We start from the raw sequence: 19240 nt of genomic DNA on the forward strand, positions 1-19240 counted from the left end.
TTTCCTGACAGTTAGAACAATTAATAAGTGGAATAACTTGCCTCCAGAAGTTATGAATGCTCCAACACTGGAAGTTTTAAAGAAGATATTGGATAACCATTTGTCTGAAGTGGTGTAGAGTTTCCTGCCTGGGCAGGGGGTTAGACTAGAAGACCTCCAAGGTCCCTTCCAACTCTGTTATTCTATAGGTTTTTCCCCCTATATGGTTGTTAGGTGAGTTACACCCAATGTTATGGTCTTCTTTGCCATGGTTATCAACCAAAACATTGCAGTTAATAAGTGAATCACAGAGTCGTTAAACAAATCTGGCTTTCCATATTGACTTTTGCATGTCTGACGCTGACTGGAAAGAATGCAAATAGCAATCACATAATCCTGGTATATTGCAGGCATAAATACATGCCAGTTGCCAAGCATTGGAATTCTGATTACATGACCACAGAGATGCTACAACCATTGTAAATGTGAGGATTGGTTGAAAGTCAGTTCTTTAATTACTTTAACTACTTCAAACAGTTGCTTAACGAATAGTTATAAGTCAAGGACTAGTTGCATTTTCCAGTTCTATTATATGATGTTGCAGAATGAAGAAAGACCTCCTGTATGTAAAAGAAGTACAGGTAGTCCTTGAGTTAAGGCCACAATTGAGCCCAAAATTTATGGTGCTAAGTAAAACATTTTAAAGTGAGTTTTGCCCCATTCTATGACTTTTCTTGCCACAGTTGTTAAGTGAATCATTGCAGTTATTAAGTTAATAACACGGTTGTTAAGTGAATTTGGATTCCCCATTCACTTTGCTTGTCAGAAGGTCGCAAAAGCTGATCACATGACCCTGGGACCCTGCAATCTTCATAAATACAAACTAGTTGCCAATCATCTGAATTCTGATCATGTGATCATGGGGATTCTGCAACAGTCGTAAGTGTGAAAAATGGTCATAAATCACTTTTTTCAGTGCTGTTGTAACTTTGGCCTGGTTGTAAGTTGAGGACTATCTGTATTTACCATCAAGTTTGAGTCCCAATCTCCAAAAGAATTAATAGCATGTTATGCAAAATCCTGATAAATTCTGAAGTTATTTGTCCTACCAAGCCTTCCCTAAAGGGTTCAGGTTACTCTAAACTGAACCCTCTTCCGAGGCAATAAGAACAGAATAAACACACACACACACACACACACACACACGCACAAATTTAAATATTGTTGCTGAGTGACCAGCTCTGTTCTAGGAAATGTGATCCATCTGCAATGTGCTTCATGTAGCATGCCTTGCCTGCATGATAAAAATATGACAGAATGTGTGCCTTGACTCATCATGATGTGGGAAGCTTCATGCCCACCTATTTCCTTACAGTTCTGCCGTGTTTAAAATCAATCCAGGAGTATAATTGAGAAAAATAACACTATACTCTCATATTAGCTGTTTGTGTTTTTTGGTTCATATATTTTCTTTCTTAACATTTCACATTCAGAAACCATGGTAAACTTGCCATATAATTCTGAAGAAGCAGCTCAACAGAATCTCTTCTTCCATATTTGATAATCCATGATTTCAATTTTGATTCAGCCAGGACCAAGAGTGACAGTAAGCGGTACTTCAGTTCCAAGAACTCCATTTTCAGCAGATGGAGATCAGACGAAGAGGCAACAAAATTAAACCTAGACATGAATTACCCCATCGTTAAACACAGAAACATGCAATGATCATAAAATTACAATTCATGCTGCAAAGCATGAAGACATTAAATGTTGAATTTTCCTTATTCTGTAGCCTGCTCTTTAATAACTAAAAGTAAACTAGCTGAATAGGTTTATTAAGTGAAAAAAAAGGTATGAATCACTGTTCAGTTCTAAACACGTTCACACAGAATGAAAAACGTATTATACAGAGCTTGTTTTCCAGTAAAGATACTGAAAAGAATTGTAAACTAAAATATTTTTTATTAACCAGTGATTTCTTTCTCTCTGTTCCCATAAACATTTCCCAATGATGTTGTTAAACAATGTTTTGCCTTCTGCTAGGTGGCAAACAAGAACAACCAGCTGTATTACATTTTCAAAATTTATAGCTTATTTACTTTCAAGGATTTTTCTCAATTGTGTCAATGACCAGAAAAGATAATTAAAGTGTGGAACACTTGTTTTCTCTGCTATTAAAAAACCCCTTTTGAAAACCAGAGACAGATTTGAACAGAAACGAACAACACTTTATCACTGCAACATTCAAGAATGAATCCGGACTTACCTCTCAGCCATATCATCAAGCTGCTCTAACGGAATAGGGACTCCATTGACAGACTGAGCACGGCGGATTTCCTGGAATGTCCTTTTGTACCCATCTACATTTTTAAGCATATCCTAATTTGGATTTTTTTTTTTTAAAGAGAGAGAGAGAAAAAAAATAAAAGGTTCACAGCTGGCAATTTTAAAGAGTATAATTTTTAAAGCTGCACTGATGACTCAATATATGAAAACGTTTGTTCAGGCTGTCACACTTATGGGTGAAGGGAAAGCATTTATAGCAGCTTGAGCTTCTTCAGAACAAAAGTGCTTTTCGAGATATTGTGCTGTTCCCTGGTAATTCTGGCTTATTATAGATCAAACAATCAGGGCATTTGCCTAAAGCATTTGGAAAACATGTTGCTTACTACCCCCAATCAATCCATTTACCTCTCAGTTATGAACCCTATTCCACCTATTGCATAATGCACATAGAGCATGCACACACCGTAATATTTCCTTCTTAAAAATCCATAGAGTCAAATCTTTTAGAGTCACTGCAGCTTTAATGCATAGTGAAGTCAGGAATATGGACTTCCTGAATTCTGTAATCCATTCAGAAGTCACTGTATCTTCTAAATCATGCATTTGGTAAAATATAAACCAGAATGAGCCTAATATTAGGGTTTTTTTTTCCTGCAGTATCTAAGCAACAGTACTTAGTGACATTTATTTATTAAAATAAATTACTAGTAATCATCAGATAAGAGTATTCTTAATAAGGATATTTTTCTACCAGCTGCAATTTAATTAGACTAGCAACAAGGTGACACAAATACATTTGTTTTGCACCTGCTTTGTATATGAATTGACATATACCTCCACATCATGAACACTGGAGATTTTTTTAAAAATCACTGTTCTAGTCAGCCAAGTTCCAAATGAATGCAGGTAAAAATAAAAAAAGTAATTCTCTAGTTACAATCCAGAACATTCTTTATGCATTTATTCTGAACACAGGAAATCTCCAGGTTACAAGCATTCCCTTAGGTAATGTTTAAAGTTACGTGATAAGTAAGGCCTGCACATGCCAAAATGGAGCTTTGGAGAGGCGGGGCACCCCTCCGAACCTCCATTTTCAGCTGCAAAATGCTGGTCGAGGCCTGTACATGCTAAAATGGAGTTTCGGAGGGGCATGCATGGCTGAGAGGCTGGAGAGGAGACAGCTTGCTAGACCTTTGCACAGAAAGCGACGCAGCATGGCAGGTTGGGTGGGGGGGAAAGCAACTGTGGGGAGCATGAGGTATTTCAGTGGGTTGGGGAGGCCTTGGGTGGTCTTAAGCAGGTCACCTGCTCCATCACTTGCCCCCCCCATGGCCTTCCCCACCCTGAAATATCTCGTATGCACTTAACGAACCATTCGATTAGCGAATGCATGGGAAAAAGAAGGGGGTGATCCCATTCAAGGTACGAGATTCATTCCCACGAATCCTCAGGTTACGAATGGAATGACTCCATTACATTTGTAGCTCAAGGATTACCTGTAAAGGGTCGAGCAGACTTCTCTGGCACTGCACATGAGGGAGGGAACATATGTGTCTGTCGTTCATAGACTGTTACATAGCTGTTGCATTCATATGTCTATGAATTTTAACTTTCTGGCTGAGGGACACTCAAACAGCAAAGCATAGAACAGGAAGTTAGATCTACCAATGTGCAATTGGGATTTGGAAGGTGTTTGCATTGGCCCCTCTGCAACCATCTGCAATGCATGCTTACCCATCAACCCTTTCATAGCATAAGTATGTAACGACTGCTATGGGCCATTGCAAGCAACTCTAAATCAGCCTTAAAACAGGTTAATAATATTGTAAAATAACTATCCTATCCACACAATGAAAAGCACTATCATTTATCTAAGACTAATAAAATCTATATGGTCAACTTGTCCAAACTTTGGGGACAAATGGATCATTAGTCAAGTACATATTTTGAGATAGTACACAATGCATTATTTATGCAACCTTCCTTCAGTTTCACAGAATTTTTGTAACCTCTTGCATAAGGAGTCAGAAAAGAAGGCAGCAATATTCTATGCCTTTCCAAAAATGTATTCAACCATATCAACGATTAATACAACTATTTATAAAACTGAAATGCTGGAGCAGCACAGGAAACTTGATTAAAGGAGAGAAAGTATAAAAAGAATTAACTTTCCTCCTCCTGCATTCTCTTCACAGAAGCTTCTATTACATCAAATCCCACTGTGAAATGGTTCTAATTTACTTCAGCGGGGGAGGGGGGGGGAGAGCTTGCCTGTGGAGACAGTGTTTTTGCTCCACTGAGAAACAGAGGTGACACTATTCACCTCTGCAGATGGGTACTATATATCACTTCATTTGCTCGTCCATTCTTTCTTCAGAGGAGACAATCAAAGATATAAAGTGAAGCTCTCTAGAAGCAGAGGGATACATTGCTTGGGAAAGCAGCTTTACTTGAAGTTTTTTTTAAAAAAAAATACTTATTTTTACTGAGCAATAGAAAACCTGTGCCCCACTGGGTCACTGTTTCAGAGATATTACCTTACTTAAACAGAGAAATGCGATGACCAAGGACAGGTAAAAAAGCACTGGCAGCAGGAGCGACTTTTGATTTCCTTCTGCTTCCCATTAAACTTCCTTCCTTCCTTCCTTCCTTCCTTCCTTCCTTCCTTCCTTCCTTCCTTCCTTCCTTCCTTCCATCCATCCATCCATCCATCTATCCATCCATCCGAATAGAATTGGAAGGGACCTTGGAGGTCTTCTAATGTTCCAACCCCTGCTCAAGCAGGGGAGCCTATACCAGTGGTGGATTGCTACTGGTTTGCCCCGGTTTGGAAGAACCGGTAGCAGCGGCGGGGGGAGGCTCCGCCCACCCACCCAGACATCATCAAATACGCTCTGTGCATGCGCTGAACCTTCTGTGGATGTGCAGAAGTGGTGCACGCACAAGCAAAGTGAGCGTGCATGCACAAGCGGACCGGTAGCGAAGGTAAGTGAAACCCACCCCTGGCCTATACCATTATATACAAGTGACTATCCAGTCTCTTTTTAAAAAACTCCAGTGATGGAGCACCCAAACTTCTGAAGGCAAGTTGTTCCACTGGTTAATTGTCCTCACTGTTAGGAAGTTTCTCCTTAATTCCAGGTTACTTCTCTCCTTGATTAGTTTCCATCCATTGTTTCTTGTCCTGCTCCTCTGGTGCTTTGGAAAATAAGTTGACCCCCTTCTCTATGTGTTCTGCCCCAGCTACGGACCCCAAAGAACACAGCACACACAAAGTCCGTACAAACCTTAATTTACTAATTAAAGACTACTAATGAGCTTTCTTAGTAGTTGTTTGAACACAAGTACAATAAATCAGTCTTTTCTGAACAAGGGCTGTTAATTTAACTTCATTAACAGCCGACAAGAATTCAAAGAATAATAACTCAGTTCTGAGGCACAGTATTTCAGATAACCATAATCTTACTGTGGTTGACAGAATGCCCAGAAGCAATTTGCAGGAAAACTGATAAGAGAGAAACAAGAGCCAAATCAAACGTTTTCTGTAATCAAGACGCGAAGGAAATTGAATGTTGTTTCCTGCAAATTGCATCAGTCGTTGTCCTTCCTTAAATAGGCTAGGGGAGTGGCCAATTAGCCCCAAGCCTTACTCTCAAGAAGACCTCCTCCTGAGGAGCCACTCCTGCCTTTTCGCAGCTCTGCACGCTCGTGCATCGAGAAGAGGCTCCTCCTCTTCTTCCTCTTCTTCCTCTTCATTTATGGGAGCTTCTGGAGGTTCTGAAGGCCCTGGCTGAATCCCCGCCTCTGGCACCACATCTTCTCCAGCCTCCTCATTGTCTGACTTGAGTGCCAACTGCACAGGCTGCTGGCGCAGCACCACACCAGCCTCCTCGCTGTCGGAATCAGCTACTAACTGCATAGGCCACTGACGGGCCACAACACGGGCCCCCCAGTCATTCTTTTCTCTAGATTAGCCAAACCCAAATCCTGCAACTATTCATATATTTTAGTCTCTGTGCCTTTAATTATTTTAGTTGCTTTTCTTTTCACTTTTTCCAAAGTCTTCCTTCCTTCCACACTCACCCTTTCCCTTTCTCTTTCACTTTCCAGCAGGTAACTTATTGCTACTGGGTAAAAGAGAAAACAAAATTGGCTGGGACACTGTCACAGAATTAAAAACAAATTTTTAAAAAATCTTTAAAATTAAGATCATGTGATTACATGACCGAAGGAACAGCCCAACAGCAGGTAGTAGCAATGAAACAGCCACAATTTCCACAAATTTCATTAGCTCATGAGACATGAGTCCTTGATTTTGGACACATTCTGCACACATTAGCCCATTTGAGGTACCTTGGTTCAAAAATTCTAGTCCTATGATGTACTGTTTTGTCAAGTTAAAGATCATGACAATGAGAGTTTTAGTAGTATATAAATTTCTTTGAAGCATCATCGAAGCAAAGCAGAGCTTTTTCTGTTCATAAAATAGAAGTTGTACATATGTAGCCAAAACCAGAACACTAGCCATTATTAGTAACAGGAAAGCTTTGTGCATTTCTATATATACATATAATCATTCCTGTTTCTCAAGATCTCTCTTTTAAAAATCATAGAACAGAACTAGGCGTGATGCTTCTAAAGTTCAAGGGTATATAAGAGCCATCATGGCTCTTTTATATATTTCAACAAAATAACAACAGCATCATTAAAGTGATCTTTTACTTATATTTTAATATATTCATTTGGATTGTTTATTAATATAAAACATAAATGCTTATAAGTATTTTGCATCTATATTCTTGTCATCTTATCATTTAGGAGACATACAGAATTAAAGAAAATTATCTCAATAGTAAAAGTAATTACAAAACAGATTGACTAATGGTCTAATTTAACTAAATACTGTAGAAGACAATAATATGACTGCTTAAATTTATTTATTTCTTAAATTTATAGGAAACCCCAATTTCTTAGCATTTTGGGTGGCTTAAAAATGCAATGAAGAATACAGAAAGGTGTATAGATAGTTGTGGATCCCACTTGATAAAAAGCATCCACGAAAGAGACCTAAAACAAGATGGATCAACGACATCAGCAAATATTGTGGGCCCAATTGGCAAAAGAAAGCTCAGGACCATATTGGCTGGAGACATGCGGGAGAGGCCTTCATCCTGCAGTGGATAGACAATGGCTAAAATGATGATGATGACACCTTTCTGTAATTTTATTGTATTTTTTTAAGATACCCAGAGTGCTAAGAAATGGTGGTATCCTATAAATTTAATAAATACCTAAATTTAAACAATGTTATAATTATATATAATGAATAAGACTATTAAATTTAATTAATGCAAGTCTAAATTTTAAACAAATGAGTTGCATAATGTTTAAACAAATGAGTTGCATAATTTTAAAATAAAAATAAAGAATTGGCTTGAATAGAACTGATATATATGTGTCTGTGTGTGTGTCTATGTCTATGTCTATGTCTATGTCTATGTCTATGTCTATGTATTTCTCTTTAGCCAGGTTCTTCCTATGTAAACCAAGATTTTTCTGCAGCCCTAGTTCAGTGAAATCCCAATCCACTAGTTTCTAGGCTTCTTTTTTTTTTTTTCTCCAGCAGCCAGCAAGCTCCCTGCTGCCCATTGGGAGACTAAGGAGATATATATATAAGAAGAAGATATATATATATTCAATCATTAAGACAAAAACCTGATCCAACAACATAATTCTATAGGATTTCATTTTTAAGCAAGTCTTTTCATAAATATAATAGGGCAAAGTTGCATAATTGCATTTCTTTCTCTCCTTTTATTGGGGATGGCTTGGAAAATATGTGTGATTTCAAGAATAAAGCATAGGTAGTTCCCACTTTTTGCTTCCTTCTACAAATGCCACAGAATTGCCTTATCCTTCCAGATGCCCTCCAGGCTGTTAGAATGAAAGTCTACAAAGTTCCCAGCAGTTTGCCACACTGACTGAATAGCCTGGAGTGAATTACTAACTCAAGAGAAAACTAAGTTCAAAAACATTTTTTGTAAAATGCAACAATAAGTCAACCAGGAAGCAAAAGCCATGTACTTTTTCAATAAAGAATCACTGTAAATATGTCTTAGCCTTTTTTTTAATCAATCAAAGCTTTATTATGGTCATAGACCAGCAGGGCCTACTTTAGGTACTTACAGTATATCAGAAGTCATTCATACTTTCAAATCCTCATGCTCCCATATGTATAATAAAATTTAGAAATAATTTAGAAATAATATCATTTAACTGAAAATATACAAACCTTATGCTGTTCAAGTTTCCGATGTAATGTATCTGCTGTTTCCTCATGAGATTGCTGAATGGAAATGTCTTCTTTAAGAGAGGTCTCAGCCCTACAAAGCCAGGCTGCGATAGGGCCCAGAGGTGCAGGAAGAGATTTATCAAGATACAAGTGCCATTCAAAAAGCTGGAAAACAAGACATTAAGAGAACTAGTATTCCAATTTCCAAGCTTCATTTTGTTGCCTAAATATGCAGTACAGCATCAAAAGAGCTGCAGAAAGGGATATACCTTATGAAATGGCCTTCCCCTGTTGCTGCCCCGACTCTCTGTTTGTGGTTGGGTCATTTTTGCCATCACCTCTGACTCTGGGACTTTACTATCACCCTCCTTGGACTTATTGCCGTTTGATCCTATCTCCTCTTTGCTGCTGGTCATTCTATCCCTGCCTCCTGCTTTCCGCCTTTTGACCTTGGCTCGGGGGAAGGGAGATTGCAGGTTTGGAGGGAGAAGCTGAGAGTCCTGGACAATGGCTGCTGCTCCATCTGCAGGAAAGGAGTTGAACTCTGTTGGCTTTATGTCATCCAGCCGCTGTGAGAGAACGGCTATGGCCATCTGCCTGCATTGCAGCTATTTGATCTGGACGCCCCATCGCTGTGAGAGAGTGAGGGGCCCCAGCTTTGCTCATATCCAACCAGAGTTACTCTCCCCTACCTCGTTACACTTATATTGGCTTACACCTCGGCGGATCTGCTTGCGCTGTGAGATGCTCCCCTCTCGCGGCGGTGGCCTTCCACTCTATCGAAGGCCTACCTCAAGGACAGGCTTTGGAGCCCTGAGAGGTGGCATGTTCTAAAGCGGGGATTGAGGGGATTTTTAATTAGGGTTTCTAATGTTTTTTTAAGGGGAACCGGGGGGACGACCAAGGGGGATGGGGGGGGTAATCCACCAAAGGTTGGAGCCAAGCCCAGCAAGGGATAACGGTTTGGAGGCTGCAGGACGAGAGGCTGGGGAGGTGATGGAGGGCCATCCTAATGAGGGTTGTACTATCAGCACGGTGGATGGGAGGGGCAGATATGGTGGGAGCAGGGGGCCATATCATGTGCCGGGGGTGCGCACTCGCTGTTTGAGAGCAACTGCGCACCCCGGTCCCCAATGCTCCTCTCAGGTACTAGGTTGCACAGATACTCAGGACCTGGGCCTTCAGCTGATGCTGTGCAACGCCAGGTCCATGGTAAATAAGGCCCCCCTCATCTACGATCTCATACAGGAGGGGGGAGAGGACCTGGCGGGTATTACGGAGACCTGGTTGGGCCCGGAGGGAGGGGTCCCTCTGGTTGAGATGTGCCCACCAGGCTTCAGAGCATTCCATCAGCCAAGGGCCCAGGGTAGGGGTGGGGGTTGGCGGTTATTATTAAAGAAGGTCTTGGTCCGAGGGAGACCACTGTGCCACAGATTGCCGGATGTGAGTCCCTCTTTGTGAGGTGGGGTCAGGGGGTTCAGATGGGCTTGTTGTTAATGTACCTGGCTCCCTGCTACGTGGCAACGGCCCTACCCGAGCTACTCAACGTGATAGCCACGGTGGCAGTTGATACACCCAGGCATATGGTCATGGGTGATTTCAACTTGCCATCCATTGGTGAAACGTCTGAGATGGCCCAGGAGTTCATGGCTTCCATGATGGCCATGGACCTGACCCAGTTAGTTCATGGCCCCACTCACAGGGGGGGGACATACTCTGGACTTGATTTTTGTCTCTGGCCAGTGGTTGGGTGGTCTTCTTATAGGGGATATAGAGATGGAACCCTTGTCATGGACAGATCACTCGCTCCTTCGCCTGGACCTTCGAACTGCTACACCCCGCCACAGGGAGGCAGAATCAATAAGGTGGGTCCGGCCCAGGCGCCTGATGGATCCGGATAGGTTCCAGACGGAGCTTGGGCCATTTCCTGAGGACCTGGCACACGACTCAGTCGATGACCTGGTAGCTGCCTGAGATCGGGTGGCTGGGGGGGGGCTTTAGATCGAGTCGTGCCTTTGCGGTCTCTGACCTGGTGCCAATCCCATGGGGCTCCATGGTTTACCAAGGAGCTGAGGGAGATGAAGTGCCAGAAAAGACGCCTAGAGAGCGGTTGGAGGGCCAGTCTCGCTGAATCTGACCGAACACTGGTAACGTCACATATTAAGACCTACCTAGTGGTGATAAAGGCGGCAAAGTTTAATTACTTTTTCGCCCTTATTGCGTCATCAGATAATCGTCCAGCTGCCCTGTTCAGGGTGACCCGCTCCTTGTTACATCCGGGAGTGTGGGAGGACCCCCTGAAAGGCAGGGCCAAGGAATTTGGACAATATCTGTATGACAAAATCGCATAGATCCAGGGGGGGATTTGGACTCTGACTGGATAGATTCGGGCAGGGTGGCGAGGAATAGTCTTGAGAATGTTATCTGGGAAGAGTTTGACTCTGTGACCCCTGATGACGTGGACAGGACTTTGGGGAGACTTAGTGCGGCCACATGTTTGCTGGACCCGTGTCCCTCCTGGTTAGTACTGGCTTCCCGGGAGGTTACACGAGGGAGGCTCCAGGGAATTATCAATGCTTCATTGAGTGAAGGTTACCTCCCCACGGCCTTGAAAGAGGCGGTGGTGAGGCCTCTCCTCAAGAAGCCTTCCCTGGACCCGGCAGTATTAGCCAACTACCGTCCCGTCTCCAACCTTCGTTTTGTGGCGAAGGTTGTTGAGAGTGTGGTTGCATGACAGTTTCCACAATACCTGGAGGAAACGTCTTATCTAGATCCATTCCAGTTGGGCTTCAGGCCCGGGTACAGCACGGAATCGGCATTGGTCGCATTGGTAGATGATCTCTGGAGGGCTCGGGACAGGGGTTGCTCCTCTATTCTGGTCCTGTTAGACCTCTCAGCAGCTTTTGATACCATCGACCATGGTATCATGCTGCACCGGTTGGAAGAGTTGGGGATGGGGAGCATCGTGTTACGGTGGTTCTCCTCCTTTCTCTCAGACCGGTTGCAGTTTGTGTTGGCAAGGGGGCAGAGGTCGACCTCGAGACGCCTCATATGTGGGGTGCCTCAGGGGTCGGTTTTCTCGCCCCTCTTGTTCAACATCTATGTGAAGCCGCTGGGTGAGATCATCCATGGCTTTGGGGTGAAGTACCACCAGTACGTTGACGACACCCAGCTGTACATCTCCACTCTGGGCCACCCCTATGATGCCCTTGAAGTGATGTCCCGGTGCCTGGAGGCCATGCGGATCTGGATGGGGAGGAACAGGCTCAGGCTCAACCCATCCAAGACTGAGTGGCTGTGGTTTCTGGCATCCCGATATAGTCAGTTGACTCCATCACTGACTATTGGGGGCGAGTTCTTGGCCCCCATGGAGAGGGCTCGCAACTTGGGCGTCCTCCTGGATATACAGCTGTCCTTAGAGGAACATCTGATGGCTGTAGCCAAGGGGACCTTTTATCAGGTTCGCCTGATCTGCCAGTTGCGGCCCTTCCTAGACCGGGATTCCTTATGCACAATCACTCATGCCCTTGTCACCTCTCGCCTGGACTACGACAATGCTCTCTACATGGGGCTCCCCTTGAAGAGCACCCGGAGACTCCAGCTGGTCCAGAATGTGGCCGCGCAGGTAGTTAGGGGAGCTGCATGGCGCTCCCACATAACACCTCTCCTGCGTGAGCTGCACTGGCTCCCAGTGGTTTTCCAGGTGCGCTTCAAGGTGTTGGTTATCACCTTTAAAGCGCTCCATGGTATAGGACCTGGATATCTTCGAGACCGCCTGCTGCCACCAATGGCCTCCCACTGACCTGTGCGCTCCCACAGAGAGGGCCTCCTCAGGGTGCCATCGGCGAAACATTGTAGACTGGTGGCCCCCAGGGGGAGGGCCTTCTCTGTGGGGGCACCTGCCCTCTGGAATCAACTGCCCCCAGAGATACGAAGAATTCAAGACGTCGGTGCCTTCCGCCATGCCCTGAAGACCTTTCTTTTTCAGCAAGCCAGGCTGGCTTAACACTTTTTAAAAATGTTTTTAATAGCTTTGTTATTGTTCTTTTAATTTTGGGGCCAAATATATATATATATATCTTTTTAAATTGGTTTTAATGTTTGTATTTATGTTTTTACTTTGGCTGTACACCGTCCTGAGTCTTTCGGGAGAAGGGCGGTATATAAATTTGAAAAATAAATAAATAAATAAATATTGAGAAATTTTGATAGAATTTGAAAATCAACATGCAATGACAAACGCCTGTTGAGTTTAATTTTTAAACTCTGTATATTGCATACAGCACGAGTCAAAAAGAGGGCTGTGAAAATATTTACAGACCCCTCGCATCCTGGACATAAATTGTTTCAACTCCTACCCTCAAAACGACGCTATAGAGCACTGCACACCAGAACAACTAGACACAAGAACAATTTTTTCCCAAATGTCATCACTCTGCTAAACAAATAATTCCCTCAACACTGTCAAACTATTCACTAAGTCTGCATTACTATTACTATTAATCTTCTCATCATTCCTATCACCCATCTCCTCCCACTTATGACTGCATGACTGTAACTTGTTGCCGTATCCTTACGATTTATATTGTTTCCTAGTATGATTTGATTGCTTATTTGTACCCTATGACTATCATTAAGTGTTGTACCTTATGATTCTTGATGAACGTATCTTTTCTTTTACGTACACTGAGAGAATATGCACCAACAAATTCCTTGTGTGTCCAATCACACTTGGCCAATGAAAAATTCTATTCTATTCTATTCTATTCTATTCTATTCTATTCTATTCTATTCTATTCTATTCTATTCTATTCTATTCTATTCTATTCTATTCTAGTGCTAGTGAAATATGACTTAGAATCCAAATGGGTAAATATTATATAATCAACAGTTGAATATAGTAATAAAGATACACGTTGGAATTTCAATGGAAAAAGAAGATAAATTGACTGTGAAGATTATATTTAGAAAAAAAAATCTGTATACATGTTTTATCATTAGTATAATCCACTTCCAATTCCTAAAATGGAATTTTTAAACAAATACTGGAAAGGTAATGATCATCATTCCATCTGTGGTACATTCCTATAAAATCCAGCAATTCTGAAAAATGACTCATAGTAGAACAGAAGAAATAGTGACAACTGAGATCTCAATTCAGTCTGAGATATTCCTCTGAAATACGCCAAACTAGCAATGTTTGTGTAATAGCTTTTAAAATTTTTAATAGATTTTTAATTTCATGAAAATTTTGACTTTGAATATTGGTTTCATCTTGCGTAGTTTATAATTTTAGTTAGTGATTTATACTGTGCTAACGAGGTATTTTTAGTTTACATCTTAAGAAGGATTTTCAACTTTTGTAATTCAATATTGATGACATGATATATTTTACAATAATCAATAATATTCTAAAACAGAAGTCTTTATGATATTTTAAACCTTTAGCTTATCCATCCATATTTCATTATTTGTAATTTTGCTCATTTACTTCTTTAATATGTTTGGTATTTCCTTTTGCTTATGTGTTTTTTCTAAATAAGATAATACCACTACTAATAATAATACCAATGAAGGAGAATATTGGTAGCTCCGGGTTGAAATGAGAAATCCTTGATGCTCTCTGAGCTGGCTTGTTTTTTTGCCGATGTTTCATTACTCTAACTAGGTAACATCATCAGTGTTAGAAGAAGAAGAAGGAGAAGGAGAAGGAGAAGGAGAAGGAGAAGGAGAAGGAGAAGAAGGAAGAGAAGGAAGCAGCCATACATAATAACAAACCCAAGTAACTGGATTCACACAATTCATTTCAATCAAAAATAGAAACCATATACTGTTAGTGTTCCATGAGTCATGAAACAATCATCTTTGCCAATGAATACTTTGCCTTAAGTCAGCCATCAATTGAGACTACAATCTTATCAATGGAGGGGAAAAGATTCTCCAAACATAACCAAGAGGAGATTCATGACTTTGATAAAACAAACTTGAAAATGTCACAGCTCTTTGTGTCATACATTTCTGCAAAGGCCTATGACTATCTCAGGCTCTGTACAATGTCATCTAGCTTTGTAAATCCATCTTTGGATGCATTCTTTATTCATCACTTTAGAAATAAATATGAGTGTGCAAGAGATGAAAAACAAGTATGGCAACTTCTGTTCAATTTCTGAATAATATGCTTATTTGAAAAATGCATGTTTTAATATGAAATCTGAACACTCACAAACATTTTGCTTAGCTTTACACCCAGACAAAAATTGGTAGGAATATGCATGTCTTCTAAACTTACTTGAGAAGTAACTTTGTCCCAGGCTTGCTTCAATAGAGCTTGATCAAGGGAAAGTTTTCCATCCTTTCTTAAAGACTGGATTGCACGTTCAATTTGTTTCCTCTTTGCTTCATATTGTGCTTTGCAATGTTTGAATGACTGCAGGGAATATGTAAGAACAAGGACACAGTGTTATTTATTCGTCTACCAAATTTATAAGGCTGCTGTCCTCAATGTGACCATGGACAGCATGCAGTATTAAGAAGAGTACAAAAACAAAGTATCTTTATAAAAAGAAAAATTTGTTCAAGGCTACCACTTCAAAATCTAAGTGCAGCATTCTTCAGTCCATTGCCTCTTTATTTGTTGGGCTAAAACTCTTTTACTTTACAGTCATCATGACTGATGTAGCCTTTCTCAAACACATTCTGTTCTTCCGCTGGAACTAGAAAATCAGAAATACCTGGTATTTTTCTTGTAAGCTTGCTTCCGTCATTTGTGTCCTTGACAAATCTCTTTCAAATTGTTCAATCCAAATTTTCAGATCTCTTAGCATCGGCTGATCTTTCTATGACAAATAAAAAGAGCATTCAACTCACCACCAAATTGCATGTATTTAACTTGCAACTCCCATCTTTAAAAAGATCAAGGAATTTGAAATAAACAGCTAAAAGCTAAGCAAGATTGTGATGTAAGAAACATATAAGTGGATTAAGAGTCCACATAAATTTAGAATATTGACTTTTACTATAAAATTTTGGAATTAACATAAGAAATAAGCAAGTCATGAGAAACAGACTAAAGATTTTCAGCACAAGAAAAAATATACATGCTTGCTGTCAATTAACACTGGGATGTACACAATGTTACAAAATGTTAAACATCCAAAATAACAGGAGATCTTTGAAGAATGTAGCCAGAAGTTAGTAACTAAATGTCAACAGTCTCAGTAATGATGTCTGCTCCTATGGGTAGAATACGTCTAAAAGATGTTAAAGAATGAATGACAGATGTGGAACAATTTTATTTAGCAAGATAGAGAAAGAACAGCAAGTGAAACTACAAATGTCAGGCTAAGAGAACAATTTGGAAAAGGGCACTTTATTAGATATACAAAAGAAAATGGCTGAGGTTTTAAAAAGTAAAAGGGGAATACAAATGATAAACCAGGAGAATGATCTTATTGGATCTAGAAGAAAAAAGACTAGTTAAAGCCTTGAAAAAGTCTGCATGATGGGATAAAAAAGAACTGAAAGAGAAATCAAATACCATTACAATCTTAGATTGCATTATAGATTAAGGTTGTTACAAATAAAAGGAAGGAACAGAAAGCTGGTTTATTTAATCAAAGTGAAAATAAGACTTGTTTTGCAATGTTCTGGCATGATTGAAACATTTATGTACTATGGATTTGCTTGTAAATAAGGTATAGGATATGTAATGAAGAGTTAATGTTTAATCTTATAGGGAGTAAAGAGTTATTCTTGTAATAAAGATCAGAAGTCACTTCTTTATATTTTTTCTTTATTATATTCTTTTTCTTCTTTCTTCCCTTTTCCTTCATTTTTAATGCTTTCCATTCTCTTTTCTTTCTCTAAATTATTTTTTTATTAATATTTACTATTGTAATTACAACTCTTAATACAAATTATATTTTTAAAAAGTTGATAAAAGTGGAAAAATCATTACCATCAGATCCCCCATAACAACTTTTGAAATTATTTATCATCTTTCCATATTTGTGATCCCAATGAAGCCCACTAACCCATCTCTTTCCATTTCAAACTCTTTTCCTTATTTTTCTAAATGGGACCATTGCCCCAATGCTCTTTAACTTAAACTATGTTTAGATGTCTTTTAAACGTTTACTATTGTGTCTGACAATTTTGTTGAAAATTGTAATTAAAAACATACATCAGCATCCTGTGCGTCGCCTGCCGTGTTATGAGGATCTGGATAATGTTTCAGAAACTGTGCCACATAGGTCATAATTGATTTTTCATCTGGTTTATCCACATCCACATCTGGGAAAAAAAATGAGGAACAAATAAAAAAAACAGATAAAAACAAGACATAAAAACAAATGCTGTCTTTGTCACATTTATAAATGTTCCAAATTGTTTTAAATTACACATTAAATGCTACCCTACCTTCAGGATCAAGAAGTCTTGGGATTCCCAGTTCTGATTCTGCAATTGTAAAGGCCTCTTCCAAATTTTTTTTGTTAGATTGCGTTTTTGCTTTCTCCAAATCCACTAGTTCTGGACGGATAGCATGAATAACTGAATGAAAGGCAATACCACTTCTCCAGCTTTGTCCAAAATCCTTGACTTCAATCCCAGTTTGCCTTAACAATAAAAAAAATAATACACTACTAACTTGAACAAGCTTATTGTTGAACTTCTAGTATTAAACCATTATATTAAGGCTATATTTGCGCTGTTTCTCAAATTAATAATCTTTTTTTATACAATTATCTGGTTCCATTTTGCTTTTAAACACACTCTCATTTTTTCTATGGAAAAATACCAGTAGTGGGTTTCAAATCCCAGTGTGACCGGTTTGCTATCGTTAGCGCACGGGTGCACTCGCTTTGCGAGTGCGTGGCACTTCTGTGCATGCATAGAGAATTTTTGATGACATCTGGGCGGGTGAGTGGAGCATCCCACCGCCACCACTACTGGTTCACCCAAACCGGGGCGAACCAGGAGCAACCCACCACTGATTGCTACATGATTAATTCAGAAATTGTGCCCTTGGCACAATAACTTTCAAAGTATTTAAGAACATTACAGCAGAGGACCTAATTAAGAAAAAAAAATCAGTGATATTCCTTACAAGTTTCCATGAGTGTGGTTTATTTTGTGTGCATGAATGTATTAACAAGATCTACAAGGACATTCCTCTCAAGATTTCCCTCAAATTTAGAGACATCTCTTATCATGCATCTAGTAGGGTCTTATAGTTCATCATACCTAAATAATGGAATGTGTTGCCTAAGGAAGTAGTTTTTTTCCTACTCCTTAGGAAGCACCATCTGTTTTTCCAGGACTTTATCATTTTGTAAGATTATGTATTTTGACTTCTTGTACCTATTAGCTGCTTTGAATTTTAAGTTGAAATAAAAAAGGGGATGTGTATAGGGAAAACCATTAATTTGCTCTATTAATATTGCTAAATTATTGTCCAATTATCTGAAGTTTCATTGTTCTAATCATATATTCAGACAGTGACATGGAAACACAAGTATTTTGCTCTTCTGCAAATTAGATGTTCAGACAAAGTAGTTAATCAAAATCTCTTCTAAGCAAGATATTTTTGCTGAGCATTGTTGTGGCTCCGTTGCCTGAGCCTGGGCTATCGACAGATGCAGACTCTGAGAGTGAGGGGGAGGAGTTGGCAAGGCCTCCCTCTCCAGGACCCTCCTCTCTGGCAATGCCTCCGGAGGACACCGAAGGCCAAACGATAGGCTCAGAGCCAAGCACATCCCCGCAGCCACAGGTGGACAGCGACGAGGAAGATAAGTGCTGGCTGGACCTTTGACAGAGGCGCAGGGAGAAGCGTGCACAGCAGAGGGGAAGGCATGCCAGAGATTAGCTGAGTCACTGGACCACACCCCACAGGGTATAAATGTGGGTGTGGTGGCCGGTTCAGTTTGTGACGAGCAAAAACTGGAAATACTCCATGATCTCTGCATTACTGGACTTTGCCTGCTTTATCGGACTGCATTTGGACTAATCCTTGTATTATTGACACTCTGCCTGTTTTATCGGAATGCTGCAGTCTAATCTTTGTTTTGTGTGAATAAAGTCTGAATTGGCAGCTAACCACTGGATTGCTGCTAGCTTTATCATCAAAGAGTTTTGTCGTGTGGCTTATTAACTCCGGGCCGTCTGTGGGGGTGTGTGCGTGGTACGGGGACAGAACAGGCATTCTACCAGGAAAATATGATAAAAAGACTGCATATTTGATTTTGCATATATTAATGGCAGCCAGAATTGTATTTGTGCAACAATGGAAAAGTGATGAGACCCTTTCTGAGGAGAATGTTATTAAAAAAAATTAGACTGTGCAGAAATGGATAGATTAACACTTGCTATTAAAAATAAAGAGGAAACTGAATATTTTTTGATATGGGACACATTTTATCAATGGTTAGATAATAGAAACAGACGTTAGAAAGGAAGAGATATAAAGGGAAATGGTATAGAGGAGAGTTGTTAAAGAAGACGATGTTAAATGTTAAGCATTAAGGTTATTATATCATAATGTTATTATATTATTAATATGATGGTGATGACTAAATATAATGAAAATGTATAAATATGACTATCAAAATATAATTGTACCCAGAATACACACTGTTTGATGAAAATTGAGTGTTATATAAATAAAACAAATAAAACGTGAAAAAA

The 19240-nt window shown here is 40.0% G+C and overlaps 1 protein-coding gene across 12 annotated transcripts in view; it reads right to left on the reverse strand.

Annotated features, from left to right (window-relative positions):
* The window catches only part of SYNE1 (spectrin repeat containing nuclear envelope protein 1), a 309363-nt gene that overhangs the window by 231447 nt on the left and 58676 nt on the right, over positions 1-19240 (reverse strand). For all 12 annotated transcript variants that reach the window (XM_034419047.3, XM_034419038.3, XM_034419043.3 and 9 more), the window contains 7 exons: positions 16976-17172; positions 16740-16849; positions 15289-15393; positions 14847-14984; positions 8558-8722; positions 2246-2358; positions 1491-1659 (listed from right to left, as the gene is read on the reverse strand). In XM_034419047.3, coding sequence (XP_034274938.2) covers positions 1491-1659; positions 2246-2358; positions 8558-8722; positions 14847-14984; positions 15289-15393; positions 16740-16849; positions 16976-17172 — 997 coding nt within the window. The remainder of the gene's footprint in view (positions 1-1490; positions 1660-2245; positions 2359-8557; positions 8723-14846; positions 14985-15288; positions 15394-16739; positions 16850-16975; positions 17173-19240) is intronic.

Source organism: Pantherophis guttatus, chromosome 1 (assembly GCF_059756535.1).
Source record: "Pantherophis guttatus breed Tessera chromosome 1, ASM5975653v1, whole genome shotgun sequence".
In the NCBI taxonomy this organism is placed as follows: domain Eukaryota; kingdom Metazoa; phylum Chordata; class Lepidosauria; order Squamata; family Colubridae; genus Pantherophis; species Pantherophis guttatus.